Source organism: Globicephala melas, chromosome 14 (genome assembly GCF_963455315.2).
Source record: "Globicephala melas chromosome 14, mGloMel1.2, whole genome shotgun sequence".
NCBI classification, from domain to species: Eukaryota; Metazoa; Chordata; class Mammalia; order Artiodactyla; family Delphinidae; genus Globicephala; species Globicephala melas.
This window is the reverse complement of record NC_083327.1, coordinates 21,981,734-22,006,832: the sequence shown is the minus strand read 5'-3', so window position 1 is coordinate 22,006,832 and position 25,099 is coordinate 21,981,734. Positions and strand designations below refer to the sequence as shown.

The 25,099-nt window shown below is 47.4% G+C and overlaps 1 protein-coding gene across 1 annotated transcript in view; it reads left to right on the top strand.

Moving 5' to 3' along the window:
* Positions 1-289: 289 nt before the first annotated feature.
* Positions 290-25,099, top strand: part of GABRR1 (gamma-aminobutyric acid type A receptor subunit rho1) — a 31,922-nt gene continuing 7,112 nt past the window's right edge. Inside the window, exons 1-5 of the mRNA XM_030859491.2 lie at positions 290-411; positions 16,553-16,659; positions 18,128-18,195; positions 19,256-19,479; positions 23,473-23,555. Coding sequence (XP_030715351.1) covers positions 290-411; positions 16,553-16,659; positions 18,128-18,195; positions 19,256-19,479; positions 23,473-23,555 — 604 coding nt within the window. The remainder of the gene's footprint in view (positions 412-16,552; positions 16,660-18,127; positions 18,196-19,255; positions 19,480-23,472; positions 23,556-25,099) is intronic.

Here is a 25,099-nt window from a genome sequence, read left to right as displayed (position 1 = left end):
GACGATGAACTCATTTAGACCAGCCAAAATAATTGTCCGACAGGGACACAGGACTTCAACCTCAGTTCAGAAAATCCCTGACATCTGACGTAGGAGGATTTATAGGTTTAGTGGAAATTGCTTTTTCTCCTGCCCTCCAGATTACAGACTGTGGGTTGATTTTTTTTTTTTTTTGCATGAGTAAACATCTTTCTAATAATGAACAGAACAATAATGTGTTAAGAGAGAAAAAGAACATCCTTTTCCTTTTTTGCTGTTTCTTGAGAGAACTGTTTGGATTTGGAAACGCATGCTGGCTGTCCAGAACATGAAAGTTGGCCTTTTCCTTTTGTGGTGGCCATGGGCTTTGGCTACTGAAAGCAGAGTGCACTGGCGAAAAAGAGACGTACAGGAGATGTCAAAGAAAGGCAGGTGAGTGGACTTCCCCTGATCGAGAATTTAGGGGAAGAGGGTATGTAAAGCAAGCTTCTGGTTTTGTTGTGGAATCGTTTACAATATATGGTGTTTCCCGTGGATGCCTTTTGCCTTTTTACTCCTTTTCCCTTTGTTTTCCTGCTTCCGCCTACTCCCCCATTTAGGAAGTTAGAATTATGTTTTCTTTTTAAATGATGCTAGATTTGATACAGTGCTATCATTGCATATTCTTCAATCTCTTAGGAATTGTCCTGGGTAAAAGTAGATACTGGATAAAAGAATATATGCACATTAAAAAAAAATAAGGGCAGTTATTTGATGTGTGCATCCTAGGTTGGAGCAAATCTGGGAATTCTCAAATAACCCATGGGACCTCTAATTAGTGAGAATGATTCTGTGAGTTCTAATTATTTCTGCTAGATGTGTAAGTCCCTTTTAACATCTTTTAAAAGAAAAGAAAGCAGCTGTCTTCAAGCTGTGTGGCTAGGAGGATCGTTAGGTTATCCCCGCCAGTAGTAAATCGGGAGGAGGCAGGGATGGACCTGCCTGAGGACCAGCCGCTGCTGGTTACCAGCACGGTACACGTCACCCTGGCCATACCAGCCTGCGGAGGGAGCTTGGACAGAGCCAGACCGATCCTTCAGCATTGGTCTCACCTGGGCAGCTCTGTGACAGAGCTGGTAATGGAATACCTGCATACCTGCTCGTCCGATATGCATGAATAAAATAGTACATTTGGAGATCCCCCAATCCAACTCTCTCTCTTTCACTGAGGAAGAGATGGAGGCAGGAAGGGCACTGATTCTTGGTTCTTTATCAGCCTGAGTCCAAATTGAGCTTCAGCTTTCTTCATCTCTGAACGTAACATGAATAGAGGTCATAAAAAAGCAATTAGTATGGAAGGAAGTCCAGCTTTCTGGAGTTTGGGGCTAGTGGTTGGGCTGGGTGTCTTGTTCCTCAGTGCCCAGCTCTGTGTTTGAGAGAGCCCTCCACACATGGGATCCGGAACAGCCAGGTCTGGCTCACAGTGCTTGTCTCAAGCTGTTTTAGCAACATCACAAAGCTAGGAGCTGAAATATCCAGTGGTCATGGTGAGCCCGGGACACAGACAGAAACCGCTGTGCACAAGCCATATGTCCTGTTACAGTCAAGAGTCAGAAGCTGCTGGGCAAACGGTGGAATCAGTGGAGCGGTGCTGCCACAGAGATGCTCTGAACCAAATGTGCTCTCGAGGATTAAAAACAGCGACAGCAACAAATCCTATGGGTTGTCGCCAAAAACTTCTCAGCCTCTCTCCCAAGCCAGAGCTAGAGGGGGAGCTATTAGTAAATACCATTGAGGAAGAGAAGTCTAGAGAGTGAAATAGATTTTCTTTTAAAAATTACTTAAAAGAACTTTCACTTTTTTTAAATTATGAAAGCCATATATGACCATTACTTTAAAAACCATAGGAACAAAAATTTTTTCAACACGCAGAAATCACCCATAATCCCCAAACCTAGAAGTAAGCTTGTTAACATTTTTGTGTATTTTCTTCCAGTCTTTTTTTTCTCTAAGCATATATTGAGTATTTACTAGCCTGGGATTATTCTATGCATATAATTTTGTAACCTCATTGTATTTAATACAATGATTTTGTTTACTTATTTGAAGTCTATAGAATTATCGTTTGAATGCCCACACTATAATGCATAATAGTGTATAATTACCACCATTTAAGCATCTTCCTCTATTTGTGGACATTTAATTGCTTCCTCTTTGTTATTATAAATATTCTGTATGGATATCTTTGTACATAGGGTAGTTGCTTACATACACGATTATTTAATTAGGATAGACTCCTGGAAGTGTACTGGGTCAAATGGCAGAAGAACATTTAAAGCTCCAATATAACTGGCAGAATTGCCTTCCAGAATGGTGAACCCAGCCAGGTTTTTGTTTTTATGTAGCCTCGACTTTTAAAGGCTCACTTTAAAGGCTCACTTAATTTCAGCCAGACTCTAAACTCATAAGCTGCTGGTAATTTGTATCCAGGCTTCGTTTCATGGGTCATAATAATAACATAGGAAGCAAGGTGAACTCATGCACACAATGGGGGTGAGGCAAGTAAGGTGGCTACGATGCAAACTTAAAGGAGGCCCTTGCACGACCTGAGAGGGAGTGCCTCCTTACGTTTTGTGCTTTACTTGACTCTCGGTAAAGATCAGAATGCCAGGGCAGTGTTTCTAGAATAAATCAATACTTATGGTCTCTCCCTCCTCCCTGGAAGAATGAAGATCTAGGGACTTCCCTGGCGGTCCAGTGGTTAAGACTCTGTGCTCCCAATGTAGGGGGGCATGGGTTTGATCCCTGGTTGGGGACCTAAGATCCTGCAGGCCACACTGTGTGGCCAGAAAAAGAAAAAGAATAAAGATCTAGCCTATCTATACCACAGGCCCCTGGACAAATGCTGGCTCAAGCTCTAGGAGGGTAAACTGATAACATCAGAAACAAAGTACCGTTATCATATTGCTTTGTCTTGCTAAAGAATTCAAATTTACTCTGAAGGTAGAGAGGATCTAATAGTTTCAGCTGATTTCCATTTTGGAGAGATGACACTGGTGGCAGGATGGCAGGAGGATGGGAAAGTGCTACAGGGGGGACAGAGAAAGTCATCCAGTGTGTCTGCTTTAGACCAGATGAGAGATGGTGAGAGCCGGAACCAGGATATGAGTAGGATGAAATGAACAGGGATGGGGAAGATGGATGAGAGCTTTAAGGAGGTAGAATTGTCAGAATTAGACTGGGTGAAAGTCTAGCAGGTATTGGGATGGTATAACTGGGTAGAGGGTGGTACCAGGGAAGGGAGAGCAGGAAGAGAAGCACGTTTGGGGGAAAAGATGATGATTTTAGTATGAGCATGTGGACCTGGATGTGCCTGCAAGATACCAGGAGATGGTTGTCCAGTTGACAGGAAGGCCTACAGGTCCGCAGCTCGGGAGGGGATTCGGGCCTGGAGACGTAGTTGTAAAGAGAGTCCTCCTAGGGCTTCCCTGGTGGCGCAGTGGTTGAGAGTCCACCTTCCAATGCAGGGGACACGGGTTCGTGCCCCGGTCCGGGAGGATCCCACATGCCGCGGAGCGGCTGGGCCCGTGAGCCATGGCCGCTGAGCCTGCGCGTCCGGAGCCTGTGCTCCGCAACAGGAGAGGCCCCAACAGTGAGAGGCCTGCGTACCGCAAAAAAAAAAAAAAAAAGTCCTCCTAGGTGGTGGTGGATGAGGTGACCCAAAGACAGTGTGTAGCGTAAAATAAGAGCAGGACAAAGGACAGAGCCTTGGGGACAGACAACATTTAAGGAGAGGTTGGAGGAAGAGGACTCGGTGAAGGAAGCTGAAAACGAGGGACCAGAGAAGTAGATGCAGCGCTGGAATCGAGAGGTATCAAGAGGCGAAGGGAGCACCTTTGGGACAGTTATCAGTTGCTTGTTACGGGGCAGGCACTGCCCTGGGCAACGGGTGCCTCGCCAATGACTGAATCAGATACAGTCTCTGCCTGCAAGAGGCTTACAGACCAGAGAAGTGTTCCAGTGCTGTGTCAAGGGTTTCCAGAAGGAGGGAGCGATCAACAGGGTCAGATCCCACCAGAGTAAAAATCAGTTAGGCAGAGGGCCAAGATGTGAGCGGGCCAAGAGATACGGTATGAAGAGCCATTAACAACCTCAGCAAGAAGAGACGGGTGGTGGTGTGTTAAGAAGAGAAAACGGAGTGAATGTGGTTCACTCTTAACAAGAAACCTGGCTGTGAACTGGGAGACTGAGACTAGAGAAGGCGAGAGGGAGAGACAGGCAAGAGCTTCCAGGCAAAGGGAGACGAGCGGGTGCAGGTGATGAAGGGCAGAGGCCGGGAGGGAGGCAGTGATCACGCACGAGGCACTGCTGTCACATCCTGTCCTGAGAAAGCGCAAGCCTCTGGCTTATGGACAGCATCTCTCTGATTGCCCTAAACACCGTGGAATGTGATTTCCTCTTAAGTTACTAGTGTTCTCTCTGCATCTCATCCCTTCATTCTCCAGAGAGTTTGCTGGAACTTTGAGTCTCCACTTGGTGCTTCTCTCTCATCTGGTATGAGCTGCCCCTCATAGTGATGGCTTCCTGCGCCTCTGCTGGGCTGCTCCCATGCTTATGACACCCGTCTCTTCCCACTTCCTCTGGCTCAAGTCTTTTCCTCCTCTAATACTTAGCACAGATGTCACCTTCTCTGAGGAGCCTTCCTTGGCCCTCCCCTACCCCTGCCTCTCAAGTCTCAGGTAACTTTCTTCCGAAATTCCACGGCCCCTGATCGGTCCTATCTCAGAGGACTAATCATTCAGCATTATCACTTTTCTTCATCTGTCTCAGCTTCTAGACTGTGAGCCCCTTGCGGACTGTCTGCTCAGGTAGCCATAACAAAACACCACAGCCTGGGTGGCTTAAACAACAGACATTCATTTTCTCATAGTCCTGGAGGCTAGAAGGCCATGACCAAGGTGCTGGCAAATTCGATTTCTGGTAGGGATTCTCTTCCTGCCTTGTAGATGCCACCTTCTCACATGGCCTTTCCTTTGTGCTCGTCAATGCGGAGTGGGGTAGTGGGGGAGGATCCAGGTGTCTTTTCCTCTCCTTATGAGGACACCAGTCCTACTGGGTCTGGGGCCCACCCTCATGATCTCATTTAACCTTAAGTACCTCCCTAAAGGCCCTATCTCCAAATACAGTCACACAAAGAGTTAGGGGACTATATGAATTGGGGAGGGGCACAATTCAGTTCAGAACAAGGGCTCAACCAGCACATTTATTCTTGTCTCCCCAGGTTCAAGTACAATATCTGGTAGATAGTAGATGCTCAAGAAATGTTGGGCATGAATAAATGAGTGACTCCTAACCCTTGCTATTCCTGTACTTCACTCACTCATTCCTTCAGTCATTCATTCATTCAACAAATATGTGTTGACCACACTGCCCCAGGCACTGGAGGCAACGGAGAGGAACGTGGACCTCACTCCTTCCCGTGTCATGCTGACAGTTTAGTGGGGGTGACAGACCTTAATCCAATAATTTTTACAGAATGTCAGAATATCAAAGACTTTAGAAAGCCCCTCCTTTTAAAGATGAGGAGAGAAAGGCCCAGAAAGGTATGGAACTCATGCCACCCCGCGTACCCTCAGAGTTCCGCGTCCCCTGTTTCTCTACTTCCTGTGCCCTACTATGACCACCATAAAATGAGAACAGGAAGTTCTATTCATGGATGTGAAAGTCAGGTTGAACCATATGAGAATGTTTTGATACTTCAAAAACAGTGGAATATCAGCCATTTCCCGTGGTTCTAGCTAACATTTTCTTGTTTAATTCTTACAGTGACCCCCTAAGGTTAGTATTATTCCCCCATTTTATGGGAAACTGGGAAACAGAAAGATCAAGGAACCCACCCAAGGTTAACAGCTAGTTGGTGGCCACCCTAGGATTCAAACTGAAGTCTGAATGGTGCCAAATCAGTGACCCTTCCAATACCAAGAGCAGCCTCGTTAAAGAAATCTAACTTCCAACAAGTGATTGTAACTTGTGATTTCTGTGACATTGGGATCTGTGACCCCCTGTTCTAGGCCTGGTCTCCTCCCCATTCCTTGGATGAGAGGGCGGGAGGTCACTAGGCTGAGAAGTCACCCAGCAACTTCTCATTCCCAAACGCATCACAGGCTCCTTGATGTACATACGCTTTGTTTTGTTTTGTTTAACAGCTGGTGTATTTAATTAGTGATGGGAATTCCACTCATAAGACATTTATTGCAAGTCTAAAATGTTCAAAGCCATATAGGTACATTGTGAATAGGATATGATCACTAAACAAAGGTTGCTCATAAAGCAGGTGGTGTTGGTATTAGGGACAGATATTGATCTACAAGTTAGAAAGTAGAATGTTCTATAACGTATGGGAAAAATACAACCTGAGAATTCTGATAAAGAGAATAGGTGGGGAAAATTCAGAGCTTTAAACTAAAAAAAAAAAAAAAAAAGTAATGGTGTCTTCGAATGGGAAGGCATAGAGAATTTATGTTCAGACATACGAACAAGGAAAAAGGGATGATCTAGGTCGAGATTTTACCTGAAAAGCAGGTGGACAAACATGCTCCTACTGTGCCCTCTTGTCTCCCTGGGAGGGCCACAGCAGGCCAGGTCTGCGAGTTGAGGACCCATCAGCTTGGTGGGAACCTGGGTCTGTCATGGTGGCGAGAAGAAGGCTTGATCAGAGGAACCCAAGATAACACAGAAGCCACATCCAAGCTGGGCTGGTCCCACCCACACCAGACACAGCCTTCTGGGTCCAGGTGACTCAGGTCTGCCACAGGTATGCAGACTTCAGGTGTCAAGGAGTATTCACACTCTGGATTAGTCAGGGTTCTCCAGAGAAGTAGAACCAATAGGATATATATAATACCTATTTCTCTCTCTCTCTCTCTCTATCTTACCCACACATATGTGTATTGTGTAACATATATATAGTGTAATATGTGTGTGTGTGTGTGTGTGTGTGTGTGTGTGTGTGTGTGTGTGTGTGGTGTGTATGGAGAGATAGGGGGAGGAGGATTTATTTAAAGAATTGGTTCACATGATTGTGTGGGCCACCAAGTCTGAAATTTATGGGGCAGGCAGGCTGGAAATTCCAGAGGGAATTGATGTTACAGCTCTAATCTGAAGGTAGTCTGGGCTTCCCTGGTGGCGCAGTGGTTGAGAGTCCACCTGCCACTGCAGGGGACATGGGTTCGTGCCCCGGTCCGGGAAAATCCCACATGCCGCGGAGCGGCTGGGCCTGTGAGCCATGGCCGCTGAGCCTGCGCGTCCGGAGCCTGTGCTCCGCAACGGGAGAGGCCACAGCAGTGAGAGGCCCGTGTACCGCAAAAAAAAAAAAAAAAAAAAATTAAGGTAGTCTGCAGGGAGAATTCCCTCTTCCTCAGAGGACCTTAGGAGAAAAGACTGAGTTGATTAGGTGAGACCTACCCACATTACGAAGGGTAGTCTGCTTTATTTAAAGGCTACTGATTTAAATGTTAATTACATCTTAAGAATAGCTTCACAGCTACATCTTAAGAATAGCTTCACAGCAACATCTAGGCTGGCATTTAACTAAAAACTGGTACCATAGCCTAACCAAGTTGACACCAAAAATTACCTATCACACCTTCTTAGAGGCAGTGGTTTGAAAAAGAGATTGTTGGTTACCCCAAAATCCACTTAGTGAGGAATCAAAGGAAATAAACTATTTATACTTGAGGGAAAATACACAATACTGACTCATGATGTGGACGAATGCACAGCCTCTATAGCAATTCAAGAAGTGCAATGTAAATAACATTATGATAACATAAATAAATACAATAAATACAAATTAAATGCACACACACACACCCCATGCTGGCGGGTCCAGGGGAACACAAAACCGTCTTTGTGGGGCCCTGACAGTGGACTGACCCTTTCCACATCACCATCTGCCAACAGGACTAGAGCTGTAAAGTACGTCTGAGGGATGATGCTTCTGGAACAGACTTGAAAGGTCTCAAAGCTGCCCTGTGGCCCAATCCCTTATTTCATGGCAGAGGAAACAGACTTGGAGAGAGGAGGAACGTGCCGTGTTCCCTCATCAGTCAGAAAAGCCGGGGCTCCCGGCAGTGTGCCAGCCCCCTAACTGCCCAGTGCCCTCCGTGCCACGACAGGTCACTGCCTCAAAGACCTGTGCAGAAGAGCAGGGTGTGCAAACGTCACAGCAGCGTCACTTGGGTGGAAAACCAAGACACCAGCCCATGTTCAACCCTAGCTCAGTGGCAGAGGGAGCGCAGCTGGTCTGGCATGGGTCTCCTCTCCCTTCTGCTGTCCAACCAGCTTGGCCACACCGAGCAAGTCCCATCTCATGGCCTTTGTCCCTGCTGTGCCTCTGCCTGGACCACTCTTTTCCAGAATCGGCAGGTTGTTCTCTCACCTCCCTCAGGCCTCTGCTAGGTTGTCACCCTCTCAGGGATGTGTTCCCTGGCCACCGATATAAAACAACCCCCCCAGCGGCCCATTCCCTAACCCCTAACCCTGCTTACCATCACAGCCCCGAATTTTGTTCCCATAAGGTAAGATGGAGCCCTGGATGTGTGTCCGTGAGGATTTCCTTCGAAGTCTTGGCTTGGGCACGAACAGTTACGGGCAACCCCAAGAATCCGTCACCAAAGCTCCCAAGCTAGAGGGACCAAGTCAGGCTCAAACTGAAAGAGTGCCTGGCTTTGGGACCCGCCACTGCCACGTTCTCACACCGTGACTTTGGACAAGTTGCTGGATATCTTCAAGTCTGCCCCTTCCATAGAGCGGAGTCAATTATGTCTGTCACCTCAGGGTTACTGTAAGGATCGTGTGGACCAATGCATGTCAAAGAACTTTGACGGTAAAGCTCGAAAACCCATAAAGATGCTGGGCCTCATTTATGCAGTCCTATGGCGGACACAGGTCAGAAAGGCCAGTGTAGACCCTCATCCACCAGGAGCCCCGTAGAGGTGCCTTTGCTTTGAGGACAGTTATACTCCACACATCACCCAGTGATACTCCCTGATTTGCCAACATGGGGGTCCTGCCCAGGGGAAGGAGACCACTTCAGGGTGTCTTGCCCTGTCTGAACTCACACTGAACTCATATGCTATTGACATGATGGGACCCAATAACGTTCCTAAGTCGTCTGTGTAATCAAAGTTCTAGAACATGGCCAGGAATCAACCTGGAGCTTAACCTCAGCAGTTGCCACGATACTCTTTTTTTCTTCTTTGTGAATCTCAAGAAAGCGGCTTTCCGTCTCCAGTTTTCTGGCTTCTCTCCTAGTTTCCAGGTTTTCTCTGCTGCAGGATCCTTAAGTTTCTTGAGCTGTAATTCATCTGGGTCTGTAGGCTTGAGTTCCGTTTAAAAAGCTAGAGCAGTTGTTCTCTATGTTGGCTGAGGAGGTCTGCAAGCTGTTGATCGCTGGGTCCCACCCTTGGTCTGCGGTGTGGCCTGGGAGTTTTTAAGTCTCTCAAGTGAACCCAATGTGTGATCAAGGCTGAGAAACACTAAGTGAGATTATCTCAGGTTATCATTTTCACCACGCTGGTCAGCCGCTAATTCTTTTCACTCTTCCCTTCCCAATTTGAAGACCATTCTCTTTGATGGAGAGTAGCAAAGTAAAATTGGATTCTGTTAGCAGAATTACTGTCTTATTGTAATTGTTCACATTGCTCCATCTTTTCCAAGCAGTACTTCCTTCTACTGACTGTCCTGGTTCAGAACCCAACTTTAAAGAATTCTGCTTGTCTTTAGCACCTTTTTTGAGCCTTGCCTCGTTTACACCTTGGTCTTCATGCCATATTGCTTATGGACCCATTCATCTCTTTGGAATGCACCTGTGGGTTTGTGTTTCTCCTTCCATATTTTGTATATATCTTAGTAAAGTCTGAGCTCTGCAAACCATTAGGAGCTGGGGCCACAGAGATGTATGAGATAGAGTCCCTCCGACAGAGAGTGCACAGGGAAGTGGTGGGCTGATCAGAAAGCCCCCGCTGTGCAGGATGGAGCACATTCTGATGAAGGTATTGACTTCAGTGGGAAGGAGGGAAGCCCAGGAATTCTTCCCGGAGGAGGTGATATTGATCTGGGTGTGCAAGGCATCGTCTGGGTAAGAAAGTGTATGAAGACTAGTGGAAAGGACCTTCCAGATAGATGGGACAGCAGGAGCAAAGGCATGGGGCATGGGGGGTATAACTGGCAGCTGCAAGAAGAGGGGGGCAGAGAGGGAGCTGCGGCTGGGGAGGTGGGCAGGAGGCTTATTATAGGCCTTGTATGCCTAAGTTGTATAGATTTCACTTTGAGGGTGAAGGGTTTTAAGAGGGGAAGTGGCATGATTGTGATTCCCATACCATGCTGTTGGTGTGATGGTGGATTAGAGTAGGGTGAGACCAGAGGCGAGGAAGTCTTCTCCCTCCCATGGGAGAGATGATGGGCAGAGGGGGTGGGAAAGGAGAGGCCAGGATATGGAGAGAGGCCATGAGGGGGAAGCTCATCCAGGACTGGCTGAGCGCCTGGGGTGGGCGAGGCTGGCCGAGCCGGGAGGGCAGCCCTATGAACAGATACACCTCCAAGCAGTGCAGCTAGGGCTGCACATGCCCCACTGCTCTCCATGGCCCTGGATGGGGGTGTGAAGGAGGATGACATCCAGGTGATTTGGACCCACATTCAGGGTTTCTCTCCTTGGCTATTCATATGCCAAGAAAGCAAGAACATTTCATGAGCAGGTTCTTTCTTTCTTCTTTTTTTTTGTTTAGATTTTTAAAAAAATTGAAGTGTAGTTGAGGTACAATATTACATAAGTTACAAGTGTACAGTATAGTGGTTCACAATTTTTAAAAGTTATACCCAATTTATAGTTATTATAAAATATTGGCTATAGTCCCTGTGTTATACAATATGTCCTTGTAGCTTATTTATTTTATACGTAGTAGTTTGTACATCTTAATCCCCTACCCCTATCTTTCCCCTCCTCCCTTCCCTCTCCCCTCTGGTAACCACTAGTTTGTTCTCTATATCTGTGAGTCTGTTTCTTTTTTGTTATATTTAGTAGTTTGTTTTATTTTTTAGATTCCACATATAAGTGGTATACAGTATTTTTCTTTCTCTGTCTGACTTATTTTACTAAGTATAATGCCCTCCAAGTCCATCCATGTCACTGCAAATGGCCTTATTTCATTCTTTCTTTATGGCTGAGTAATATTCTGTTGTATATATAGACCACATCTTCTTTATCCATTCATCTGTTGATAGACACTTAGGTTGCTTCCATATCTTGGCAACTGTAAATAATGCTGCTATGAACAATGGGGTGCATGTATCTTTTTGAATTAATGTTTTTTGTTTTTTTGGATATATGCCCAGGGGTGGAGTTGCTGGGTCATATGGTTCATTAGCTAGCTCTTGCTTTCTTGTCAAAATTAAGTTCTCTACCTTCAGAGGTGAAATAATCAGCAAAGTGAAGTATAACTTATCAAGTGCTCTGCTATTGGCTGAATGAGACTTCCGGCAGATCCCTTGTTTCTCACACTCCCCCATCCCTGTTTTATCTAACCTCTGGGAGATGTTCTGAGAAAACATCATCCACTTACAAACTGATGAGGACAGCACAGCAAGGAAACATCAAGAAGAAGAACCATAGGTCAGAACTTTTCCTTTTCTCCAAGAGGATAGAAAAAACATATCAATAGATGTTCAAAAAACGTACACCCGCTGTTCATTCTAAAAAGCTGTCTCAAATGTCATCCTGTATCATCATAACTTGGGACATGTCAATTCCTTCTTCATAACTTTCCAGGGACTCATTCAATAAATGCACTCGTTTCATCAGTGAGTGGCCACCAGTTTTCTGCAAGGTCCATGCTGGCTTCTCTGTGAGGGGAAAGGTAAGGTTGGATGTTCCGCATGTAACCCACATTCCAGGCAATGGGAGCCAGGTCTTCCATCGAGACACTGTGGCCAACCTAGCCTCTCACCCTTGGAACCAGAGCCTCTGGATTTGCCTCCTGGCTCCTTCACTTTTACAAGTTATTCAAACCCTCTGTGTCTTAGTTTCCTCGTGTATAAAATGGGGACAGTGGCAAAGCATACCTCACAGGGTTGTTCTGAACACTAACCCAAGTTAATACATGTAATATAGGTAGCGTGATAACTGGCAGAGCGCTCAGGCAGTGTTAGTTATTCCTATTATCTGATGTGTGTCACACTTCATTTCAAGGTTAATAATCATACCTCGGCTGGTAAAAAGATGCTGATGACAGGAAAAATATTTGAAGATGTATTGTAACTTGAGTTAAAAGCAATATTTGAAGATATATTATAACTTGTGTTAAAAGCAAGTTACAGTATTTCTCTCTCAGGAGTGTAAGGATATACTCAGGATGGCACAGGTTATTTCTTAGTGGTTTTCAGCCTCTCCTTTATGTTTAAATCTATTTTTCAAAAAGTTTTAACATGGGCATGTAAACAGAAAAAAAGTTATTTTAAAATATACAATAAAACAATAACAATATTATATACAACAACAATAAAAAAAAAGACTTTAAGGGAGTTCCCTGGAGGTCAAGTGGTTAGGACTTGGGACTTTCACTGCTGTGGCCCGGGGTTCAATCCCTGGTCCTGGAACTAAGATCCTGCAAGCCGTGTGGTGAGGCCAAAAAAAAAAGACTTTAAGTATCTTATTTATCAGTTTTTTCTAAGCTAGAATCTAAGCTTCATGACGGCAAAGGCAGTGACATCTCAGAATTTGACAAACCTCCCTTTAGTCAGTGCCCAGTTCTGTTTCAGCCGGGCCCAAAGCCACAGTAAGACCAGGGCCAAACCTGATTTTCATTCCTGCCCCCTCTTTTGGTCCCTCCTGGCTCTCTTTCCTGGTGCCTGTCCAAGGCGCTGATCCCTTCCTTCATTCACGAACATGTGCTGGGAGTCCACAGGGGCCCAGCACTGTGCAAAGTGCTGACGATGAAGAGGACTCTGCCCTTGGTGGCCTGTGATCTCATCCTGCCCCTCCTGACCACCTGCCCGTTGCCCAACAGGCTGCCCTCCCTGTAATCTTAGCCCTTCCCACCCCCTGGGACCTGCCCCCGCACACCTGTCCCTGCTCCGCTTTGCCGCGGATGACATAATCCCTATGCATCAGCCCTGACGTGTCCCTGGGCATCAGTCTGGTCCTGACCGAAAACAGCGCCGCACTCAAAAGGGCTTAAGCAATCATTGAACAAAGGGACTGCTCGCAGAGCTGTGCAGAGGGTTCAGGGAAGCACCCAGGCAGGTGGCTGCCCCCCAAGCACTAGGAACAGAAGGAAGCCATGATGACCCACAGGCCTGAAGGGTAAATTGTGTTATTGGAGCTTATCGACGATACTGTGATTACCTGTAATCACAGAGCAACACAGACATTGCTAGTCCCTGGCATCAAAGCAGAGAGAGAAGGAGGAATAAACACTCTGTGTTTCATCTCCTGCCAGTGCCCATTTGGCCGAATCCCTAAGCCCGGGGGCAAGGACGCCCAAGTGATACAGTCCACCTGGCAATGTTTTCCTCTCCGTACTGACAGCTTCATGGTAGATCCAGGTTAAGAATGCCATCAATTTCAGTGGGGGAGATAGTTTAGGTTAGACCTTTTCAAATCAGGCCTACTGAGTAATTAATCCTCCAATTCCTCTTCCTGTGGGTCCTGCGAAAATGCTCATCAAAAAGCTAAATTAGGGCTTCCCTGGTGGCACAGTGGTTGAGAGTCCGCCTGCCGATGCAGGGGACACGGGTTTGTGCCCCGGTCCGGGAGGATCCCACATGCCGTGGAGCGGCTAGGCCCGTGAGCCATGGCCGCTGAGCCTGCGCGTCCGGAGCCTGTGCTCCGTAACGGGAGAGGCCACAACAGTGAGAGGCCTGCGTACCACCAAAAAAAAAAAAAAAAAAAAGCTAAATTAATGCATTGCAGCTTCATAGTTGTTTTTTTTTTTTTCTTTCACATTTTATTCTGGTTAGATTTGAAGCAAATCTGGAGGGTGAGGGATGCTTTGTTGATTTGAGTACCTAGACTCTCTAGAACACTTTTATTTTTAATTTTCATGGTAAGCCTCAAAGACAGAGACCAGGAGCACACAAAGATCCCCTCACTGGCCAGAGGTACCCACACACCCTCCTAAGGGGGTCTCTTCCCCACACCTCGGTTGCAGTGATTTCAGCAGCACCCCAACCCCTGGCCAAGGGGCGGGAAGCAGAGGGTGGGACAAGAGTAAGGGGGAGCTGGAAAGGAGGAGAAGGGAGGTGGCTCCCGGCTCCAGTGGGAGAGAGAGAGGAGGTGGGCGGCCATGGGGACCCCAGCTTCCTCCATTCCATCCACCAGCAGTGTAGCTCTGCCTGATTCACTAGTCCCAGTTCTTCCCCTGGGCCGCTGCCTTTGCTGCCAGCACAATGATTTCCTTCCTTTAGGAGGAATCTTCCTTATTGGCTCAGAAACGACAATGGCTCCTCCCATTTGCGTTTCCACCTTAGAGTTTGAAAAGCACACGCACGATCTCATTGGCCCCTCACACCCCTGGTCAGGTCACAGAGCTTCACCTTTAATCAGGCGAGAAAACCGAGTCTCAGGGAAATAAGATGCCCAGAGGCACAGAGTAGGCAGGTCAGTGGAGGGCAGAGCTCTGTTTTTCTGTCTCCCAGACATATATCCCCCCCACCCCAAAGGATAAGGAATTTCTTCAGGAAAGCAGATAGCAAAGGACTTTAAAGGTGGACGGAGCCAGTTATAAGGAAGGAAACTGTGTGTTGAGGATGAAGGCATCAGGGCCGTGGCTCTCAAAGTACTGTCTGCTGACCACCGGTAGAAGCAGCAACTGGGAACTCATTAGAGATGCAGATTCTTAGACCTCAGCACAGACCTACTAAATCAGAAGCTATGGGGCAAAGAGAGGTTCAGGAACCTAGGTTTGAACCAGCCCTCTAGGAGATGCTGATGCAGGCCAAAGTGTGGGAAATGTGCATTGAAAGGAAGAAGTGTGTGTGTGTGTTACCCGGGAGAGCACACACACTGGTGTTGGAACCAGGAGGAACTAGGAGAGCAGTTCATTGTTTCTGTGGGTTTTAGAGATGGTGATGATGGGTAAATGAAGGCCGTGCACTGATTGAAACAGCAAAAGACTGGCAGCAACTCACATGTCCACCAATAGAGGACTGAGTGTGTGAGCGACGGTGCATCCGTGCAATGGAACACTGTGCAGTGCGAAACAGAATATGAGGCTTAGGACATTTTGCTATGGGAAAAAAATCCAAGTCATATATAAAGAAAGAAAGAAAAAGTATAAGAGTTTATATAATATGTAAACTTTGTGTATAAAAATAGGAGACCCTTTGTGACAACGTGGATGACAAATACTGTGTGATCTCACTTCTATGTGGGATCTGAAAAAACGAACTTGTAGACACAAGAGAACAGACAGGTGGTTGCCACAGGTGGGGATAGGGTGTGGGTGAAATGGGTGAAGGGGATCAAAAGGTACGAGCTTCCAGTTATAAGATAAATAAGTCCTGAGGAGGTAATGCACAGCATGGTGACATAGTCAGCAATACTGTATTGTATATTTGAAAGCTGCTAAGAGAGTAGCTCAAAGTTTCTCATCACAAGGAAAAAACAAATCTGTGACTATGTAAGGTGATGATGTTAACTAGATTTATTGCAGTGATAATTTTACCGCAAAGTATGCATGTATCAAATCATCATGTTGTACACCTAAAACTAAGACAATGTTATGTGTTAATTATATTTCAGTGAAACTGGAAAAAAGTAGGAGATCTAAGAATATATATTTGTATTTACTTGTACCTACAAGATACTCTGGACAGATAGACCAGAAACCAATAAGAGAGGTACCAGAGGATGGGGGAATGGGATGGGTGGAGGCACAGGTAAGAGGCCAACTTTTCACTGTATTTCTGTTTTAAAAAATTGTCAAACCCTGCAAATATAATGCCTATTTAGAAAAAGTGAAAATAAAATGGCCCTAGATGCTATTCAGAAGCAGAAGCACAAGAAACTGCCTCCCAGGGAGCCAGGATGATTGGCATTTGACCCAAGGGCAAGTCCATGCTCCCTCCACAGGATGGGCCAGCAGAGGCCAAGGGAGCTGGGCTCAGCCCACACCCGCCGCCTCTCTCCTCTAGCTCCAACCTGCCCAAAATGGCCGAGGAACTTTGGGTGAGTTAGACTTATTAGTAAGCCCAGGACCAGCAGTTCTCAGCCTTGGTTACACATTAAAATCATCTGGGAAGCTTTTAAAAACACCAATGTCCAGGCCCTATTCCCAGACCACACAAATCAGCACCTCTAAGATGGGGCCTGGATGTTGGTATTTTTAAAGTTCCTCATTCACACTCCTAAACCCCTGTCTTGGACCTTCTGGGTCAGTTCATTTATCCAGAAAGCTGGAGGAAGAGAGGATTTCCATCAGCTTTAAAGAAGAAATAACACATCCCATCAAACTTGTCAAGATCAAGTCTGAATGCAAATGGGTTTTATCTGGCTTAATTAGGTTATGTGATCAACCTGTTTTCTCCCCCTCTGCAGCCCAGTTCTTAAACGCAGCCCTGATATTACCAAATCGCCACTGACAAAGTCAGAACAGCTCCTGAGGATAGATGACCACGATTTCAGCATGAGGCCTGGCTTTGGAGGTATGAAACACGCACTGTGGGGGCTTGTCTTCTTTCTACAGGTCCTTCTCTCTGTCTGTGGGCAGAAGTCAAGCCAAGGGTCCGCTCAACGTCGCTCCCTGCATTCAAGTCTGCCTTGGTTGTGCTTGGTGAACAAGGCCCCTGAGCCCCCAGCATCATCTGAGCACCTCCCCTGGCCGGCCTGCCCTGGGCTCTGCTGAACGCATTCTTGGGAGGCGGCTGCTGGTTGGTGGCCAGGCCAGCCCAGCCGAGCTGTGCTCGGGCCACTGCTGACAGGGATGGCTCAGCATCGGGGAGCCCAGCAGCTGGCTGTGAGGACGGCAATGGGAAGACAGGGCAGCTGCATCCCAAAGCTGCCTCCCGAAAATGCTCGGAAAGCACGATCTTGGACTAAATTTGTTCTCGTCTGGGAGCTGGCAGACAGAACTCTGGGTCCACATCCAAGGGCAGAGTGTGGTCTGCTGGGTTTAATTAAATGAAAGTAGTTAGAGAAAATAATGATTTAGTGCTGAGGGATGCCAAAGCCCTCTGAAGCTTAGCCTGCAGCTGCCAGGTTTCAGCTTTCTTAGTGTCAAATAGGGTTTTCATCGTTATGGGTTTTTTCCCTGGAAAAAAAAAATATTTATTTCAGAAATCATTCTCATGCCTTTTATTTCTTCCAGTCACCTTTGCCTAAAGAATAAACAGGTTCTGGAAGGGAGTTTCTGTCCAGTCCATAATCAGCTGCTGTTGGATCCAAACCCACCTTTTTACTCTGTGATGATCTAAGTGTGTTCCATGCCTGCCCTACACGCCTGAAAGCAGGGAGGAAAAGAGGCAACAGTTTACTTCCCTTATAATACTTTCTTTCTCTTTATGAATATTGTGTTTATGGCCTATAAACACCCCCCCCCCAAATCTAATGTTTTCATATCCATCCCAGTGTATCACATCCCCCATGGAAGCTACTCCATCATGTAGCAAAGAAGCAGATCTGTGGGCTTGGCTAATGTTTTGAATATGACTTTGGGCACTGATTTACCAAGCAATGCCTTTCTTATGGCCAGAGACATTGGCTTCCAAGATGAAAGAGGGTACAAAACCAGGAGGTAAATATAAAAATATAAAATGTGTGACCTCATGCTGAGGAGTAACTCCTTAGATGGGACCTGACTTTGATCTAGGTCTTCATTGTCCCCTTAGATGAGCATGTGTAACCAAAGACAGATGCTTTATATTAATCTAATTGTTTCAGAATCACCTGGATGATTCAGACCAAAAACATTTCTTTTCACTTTAGTTGGAATATTCTAGGGAGCCAGCCCATGACTCCACCCTTTTATCTCTGGTTATCCTGGCATGTGGGACACCAAACCTTCAAATCTGACAAGACACGGAGGTTCCAGGGGAAATGCTCCTTACGCCTGTCTCATTCACAGTCAGAGTTCAAGTGAAAAGAATAAATGCTCTTGCTGTGCCCTGTCCCCAGGCCCGGCCATTCCTGTTGGCGTGGATGTGCAGGTGGAGAGCTTGGACAGCATCTCAGAGGTCGACATGGTAAGTGCTTCTCTAACCAGAGCTGCAGACAGGGAGATTCCCACAGGGCCTATGCCGGGCCAGGAGCTCCACACACCAGAATTCACCAGGCTCATAACTCCCCAGGTGGTGGGAATTCCCACACTCGTTTTACAGTTCAGGGAGGTTGAGACACTTGCTCAAAGCTACACAATTGGTATGAAACAGAGCCAGATGACAAACATGATCTTCCCTGCCCCAGTGTCCAGGGTCTTGCCACTGGGATTGTTCTCCGGGCAAAGGCTCTCCAACACAAACAGCAGGGTCCAAGGATCCAGATATATGCTACTGCTGTGGATTCTGTGTCTGGCTGTGAAAATGCAGACAAAGCAAAAGTTTGCTTTGTTTTTCCTTTTTAGTGGGCTTAGATAAAAGATAGAACATTCCACAGCTCCTTGACTTACAGGACTTTGTAGGGCCTTATCTTAGTTTCGGTTCCCCAAGAAGCAGACCTGAGACAAGCATTCCAGCACAAGCAGTTTATTGCAGGCGATCCCGGGAAACACAAGAGGCTGGGGACAGGGGAAGGGAAGGAAGCAGAAAGGGCCATGCCATCCAACCAGATCTACGTGAGACTCGGTCCCTTGGGGGTACTCCGAGTCAGCAAAGAACTCACCTCAGCGTTGTCGCAGCTGAGGGGCCGGGAGCTGGGTTACTTATCCATCTCCCAACCCTTCCCCCAGCTCCACTCCCTGGCTGAGGGCTGCTTCCAGAGGCTTGAACTGTCTGGCATTTGGGGCTGGCCCTGTGCGTGGGCTGGGAGCCCTCAGGCTGTGGGTCTCATTGCCGGCGGTAGCAGCCTTTGCCCAGCGGAGGCGAGTGTCAGAGGATGGAGTGGGGCTCAGGTCCCCGCTCTGTAGAGCCTCTTGCTGAGTCCCCCTGCCCCAAGCAGGGTTCGAGAGCCTCCTGCGGCAGCAAACCCCAGGGACTAGAAGCAAGGCCTTCCCGGGCTCAGTTTCCTCCCCAGCCTGGAGTACAGAGGGTCCTGCCATCACCCAGGTGTTCAGTGGGTGGGGTCTCCCTCTCTGCCCTCGCCCCCCAGGACTTCACGATGACCCTCTACCTGCGGCACTACTGGAAGGACGAGAGGCTGTCCTTCCCGAGCACCAAAAACCTCAGCATGACGTTTGACGGCCGGCTGGTGAAGAAGATCTGGGTCCCCGACATGTTTTTCGTGCACTCCAAGCGCTCCTTCATCCACGACACCACCACGGACAACGTGATGCTGCGGGTCCAGCCCGACGGCAAAGTGCTCTACAGCCTCAGGTGAGCCCTTTCTGGCCTCCCTCTTTCCCTCGGAGTCCTCTTACTCCCGAAGCTGGGAGGAAGGGAAAACTTTTGTCAACCAAGAACATCACTGGTCCCACCACGGCAGTTTTGCTTTTACCTTTTTTTCTGGCCACGCCACGTGGCTTGTGGGATTTTAGTTCCCCAGCAGGGATGGAACTGGTGCCATCCTGCAGTCGAAGCGGAGTCCTGGTGCCATCCTGCAGTCGAAGCGGAGTCCTAACCATGGACCGCCAGGGAATTCTGCTTTTTGGCTTTGAACAGCTTAGCTTCTAACTTTCCAGGAGCTGCCGACTTTTCAACATCAAGAAAACCTAACTCTACACACGAGTAAACATTTATTTATTTATTTATTTATCTACCTTTGGCTGCGTTGGGTCTTCGTTGCTGCACGTGGGCTCTCTAGCTGTGGCGAAGGGGGGCTACTCTTCATTGGGCTCAGTAGTTGTAGCACGCAGGCTCAGTAATCGTGGCGCATGGGCTTAGTTGCTCCGCAGCATGTGGGATCTTCCTGGACCAGGGCGCGAACCCGTGTCCCCTGCATTGGCAGGCGGATTCTTAACCACTGTGCCACCAGGGAAGCCCCAGAGTAAACATTTTAAAGAATTATTTCGTCTTGCAAATACACTTGGGGAAATTTCTCAGGCTGGTGCTTATGATTTATGCCCTATTCAAGTTCAATTTCAAACGTTTAATGAAAGTTTTATTTCTCTAGTAGGGGTCAGAGAAGCAGCTAACGTATTCTTCTCAAAGACCTGCCTCCTTCAACTCCTCCGATTCCCAATTTCCGATTTGAAATTTTGGTTTAGAAAAAAAATTGTTTACCTCGCCTGGCCAGCTCAGGCTTGTTTTTTGTCCCTTCTCCCTGGTGTTCTCCTTGAGAAACTATGGGGACCCTGGGCCGCTTGATGATTTTAAATGCTATTTTGAGCATCACTTTGAAAACATAAAGAATAAGATCTTCTCACAAGCTTAGATACCTTAGAAATGTTTCTTTCTTTCATTTATTTATTTATTTATTAAAGTATAGCTGATTTACAATATTACATTAGTTTCAGGTGTACAACATAGTGGTTCAATATTTTTATAGTCTATACTCCATTTACAGTTATTAGAAAATATGGGCTCTATTCTCTGTGCTGTGCAGTAGCCTTAGAAATGTTTAATTGCTCATCAAGCACTGACGTGGGGAAGCTTTCCTTAAGCACAGGCATGCAGTGGGGCTTTCCCTGTACGCCCAATTTAGAAACTTGTGGTGCTCGCCTCCCCCTGGGAGGGCGTGTGGAGATGAGCTCAGGCCTTCACAGAGAAGCGACTCAGCTGCTGCCTGAGATTGACTCCTTCTGTGCTGTGCTGATGGTACATTTCAGTTTTACAGACTTGGTTTCGGTAAAGCTGAATCCGCACACCAGTGCCTACGTAGGGGGCGTCTGCGTGGATGCAGTGTATCTTTAGAGTCAGAGATGGCAGTGTCGAAGCTGACTTTCCGCCCCCATCTCCCAAAGGAATATTTATAATAAGCCTTCATTCCTCATGCTGGCTTGGAATCTAAGCAGTTAGATACCAGACTCAGAGCAGGGTCATGGGGTATTCCTCTGCAGGGCCTGAAATACCTCCTCTCACAGGAGTACCCAGGTGGCTCAAGGGTGTGCAACCCCTTCCCCAAGCCATGTTGGGTTGATTTTCCCAGGAGTCCTCACATCTGAGGCAGCTGCCAAGACATCTTCAGCTCAACAACCACCAACAAAATAACCCGATCGAATAACACCAGGGATTCAGAGGACTAGACCAAAACACTAGGTAGCTTGAAAAACCAATCCCATGGCTCTTGAATTCCCAGTCAGCTTCAAGATATGAGAGTCAGTGATTGTGGGAGGAAGAGATGTTTTGGGGGAGAGCTGGGGGCACTGCATGAGCGGGCCTGCAGTGGGACCACGGGGACCACTTGGAGAGCTTGGAGCATGTGTGCCTACAGTTGGGGGACACTGCAGTTAGTGGGCGAGAGAAGAGCTACCTAACCACCTAGGGGCAGAGCCAGGTGGGCTCGGTCTGCATTACCAGGGTTGTTGGGAGTAGTTCAGTGTGTGTGGGATGGACAGTGGGTGAGCCAAGCGCTGGCATGGGAGATGCGGCTGAAGGATGCTGGTGTCCAGCGGTGGGAATGAAGGACACAGGAAAGAAAGTCTCCGCTTCAACTGCATAGCAGGCCCAGAGAGCTTGAAGCCACCCTCACCAGAGAACTGTCCTGCCCCCCCCACCGCCCTCACTTCCGCCCACGTAGGTAGGAGGCGACCAGAGATGGGCAGACACTGACCAGTCAAATGTCAGCTCTGCCTTAGCTGGGGACGGGGAGAAGAAGTCTCAATGTGAATGAAATTTGAAGTGTTGATTAATATCTCGGACCAAAATTCTTTTAATTTCGGAAGCGAAATGTGTTTTGTTACTTCTGAGGGTTTTGACTGCCTGTCACATGAGAGTAAGCAGGAAAATCCCAGGACCTGGCAAGTTTTCATCCAAGACAGGGGATGATCCTCCCACTGGAACAGTTTAAAGGGACTTGTGGGAAGCATAATAATAAACACGGGTGAGATCACACCACACACTGTGCTTGTTCAGTGTGTGGGCTACAAGTGGAAAAGCATCAAGTCAGGGTGCCAAGAACCAGTCTGATGATGTCTGTGGTTCTAAAAACATCTGTTCCTGTACCTACTGATACAGAGAGTAGAGCTATTTAATCCTTTTGTTCACAGCAAAAACTGCCTGCATTTGACATTTCATGTCCCCAAAGTGTGCCACAAGTGTCTCCAAGCTTAGTTCCTAGTTTCTTTCTTGCTGGTGATGCTATCAGGTGTGGTTATCTGGTGATGTGCCCGGAGAAATGGGAGGCTGGCTACTCACTAAGTGTCCAAGTCAGGGGCCAGCCTGACAACCCCCCAAAAACATCCTGTATATCAGTATTTCTAGGGGAGATGAGATGACCCAGCTGTTAACAATACAGAAACCCTCCCAGAACACGACCATTCCAACACTCAAATGGAACGAGGAAAATAAGGTGAATATATGGATAATTAATTTCTTCAAGAAAGCTCTTTTCCTTGAAATTTCCATTTACAAGTGAATTTTTTTCTTTTTGGCCGTGAATTATCCAGATAATTTTTACAACTTATACATAACCAATTTTCTGTGGTTGAAGGAAAAATAGTATGTTCACTAGCCAATGACTGTTAATTGTAACCCGCCATGGGATTCCACACTGGGCGGGAGGTCTTTCTTCCATGACTGACAATCTGTATTTGCTTCTTCTCTGATGCAGAATCTTACTTTCCTGTGTAAACTCTGAAGCAAAACCGTTAGATGCCAACAAGTGCTTGCATGTTGATACCGTAAGATCTTCCAGTGTTTTTCCATTACTGTGATCTCCATGGAATTACCCATTAAAAACACCTGCGTCCACTAGTAGACGTTATTATCAATATAGAAATATCAACATTGTAAAAAAAAAAAGTGCCGATTTGGCAACTGGCATAAGTACTTCATGAATATTATCTGTAAGACACTGGACACAAATATTGAATATCAATAAAATCAGTAAAAGAAGAATTTGAATGATCTGAAACAGGAGAGCAATAAATGCTCCTATGGTTTAAGGAACCATATCAGATGAGTTGTGATTTCACATTGTTTTATCGAATGAGACCATTGCTTTACTACAATGCTTGCATGTGATAGGAGTTTAGTGCAATCATTGTTTTCCCCACACTGACCCTGGGGTTAAACATAAACACCAAGAGTACTCCAATGTGGGTATCACACATAAGATGCTTGGTTCTCTAAATCCTGGCACACTGCTTATGAATTACAAGAAGGAGGCAGTTGTATTGGGAGGAAGCAGAGGGCTTTCTGCTTGTTTTATCATTTTGCACTTGTACTTTGCAGCCTCTGCACACTTGGATTTTGTCTTTTTGTTTCTAGGGTTACAGTGACCGCCATGTGCAACATGGACTTCAGCCGGTTTCCCCTGGACACACAAACGTGCTCGCTCGAAATTGAGAGCTGTGAGTAGACTTGTGCCCAGATATCCACACACACATCTGAAGTTACTCTAAACACCTCTGACCCTCAACAGGAGCAGGACGTGTTCCTAATCGTGCCTATGCTTTTAAAATGACTTTTTAGATAGAAGCGAAGTCTGGGGTAAGTTTGAAAATCGGAAACAAATTTGGGACTCAAACCTTCTATTCCCATAACTGACCCTTTTAATGCCCATGGCAATGGCTTTGAACTTTGGTACACACGCACGCACGCGCGCGCGCGCGCCCTGGAAAGTTAAACACCAGCCCCAGGAAGAGCAAGGCTGCGGCAGCATCCAGGACTAGCCGCTGGCATCTCTAGCTCTCTGCGAACCTGCCCCCATGCCCCAATCTCTGCCAAAACGTTTCCTCTTATGGGCACAGTCTGGACCCTCCCATGACTCCCATTCCTATACTTCTCCCGAACCAACACACACCCACTGCCACGTCTCAGCCTGTGTCAAAGTCCCGTAAGGAGTCATGTTGGCCCAGGGCACCTTGGTAAGCCTCCCCGGGCGGTGGTGGTGCAGCAGGGGTCCCCTGGCTCCAGTCAACCAGGGCCAAGGAGCGCAGGGACGTGGACCCCCATGTAGCAGGGGCCGCATGGACAGCTCTGCAGGACGCTTGGTGTGGGACCAGGGGGAATAAACCCCAGGACCAAGGGGGTGACTGCTTCCTGCACCACGGCTTTCCACCTGCTCTGTCCTTTAATCCTCCCAAGCTCCCTGTGATCTCCATTACACAGAGGAGGGGCGTAACACAGTGAAGGACTAATCGTTGGCTCCAGAACCTTGCTTTCCCCACAATACCCAGGCGGCAGCATCTGTCAGGGTTCCACCAGAGAAGCAGAACCATAGGAGATACACAGGGAGAGAGTTAGTACAGGGGACCGGAGCGTAGGGCTCGGCGATCACCTGCAAGGCGGGCCATGGGGAAGGGCAGGCTGGGGACTCTCGGGCAGGAGCCCACCCTGCTGCCCACAGGTGGAATGTCTTCTTCCTCTGGGAAACCTCAGGTCCGCTCTTAAGGCCTTTCAACTGATTGGATCAGGCCCACCCAGATTAATCTGGGTCATCGCCTTTACTTCACATGAACTGGTTGTGGATGTCACAACTACAAAGCATCTTCCCAGCAGCACCTGGATTAGTGTCGGATTGAATCACTGGGTTCTTACTATAGCCTGGCCAAGGGGACACGTGAAAGCAGCCGTCACACAGGTCAAGGGTTAGAGGCAGAATAAAAGAGGAATAAAATAGAGCCTCAGGGAGCCCCAGAGAGAACTGTTTACACATGAGCAGACTGGACCGGCAACCCCTGAGGGTTTTATCCCAGTTCTGCCCCCGAAGCAGGTAGGTCTGCTTGGCTGGGGTAGGTGGTGTGCTCAGCCAGGTGGGCACGGTGGGGAAGCGTAGCGCCAGAGGGGAAGCAATCCTCAGGGGAATCGCTCTGATTCTACCCCGGGCCGGAGCAACCGGAAGCCTGCAGAGAAGGAACTTGTTCTGCTGCATCTCTTTATGGGTCCTTTCTTG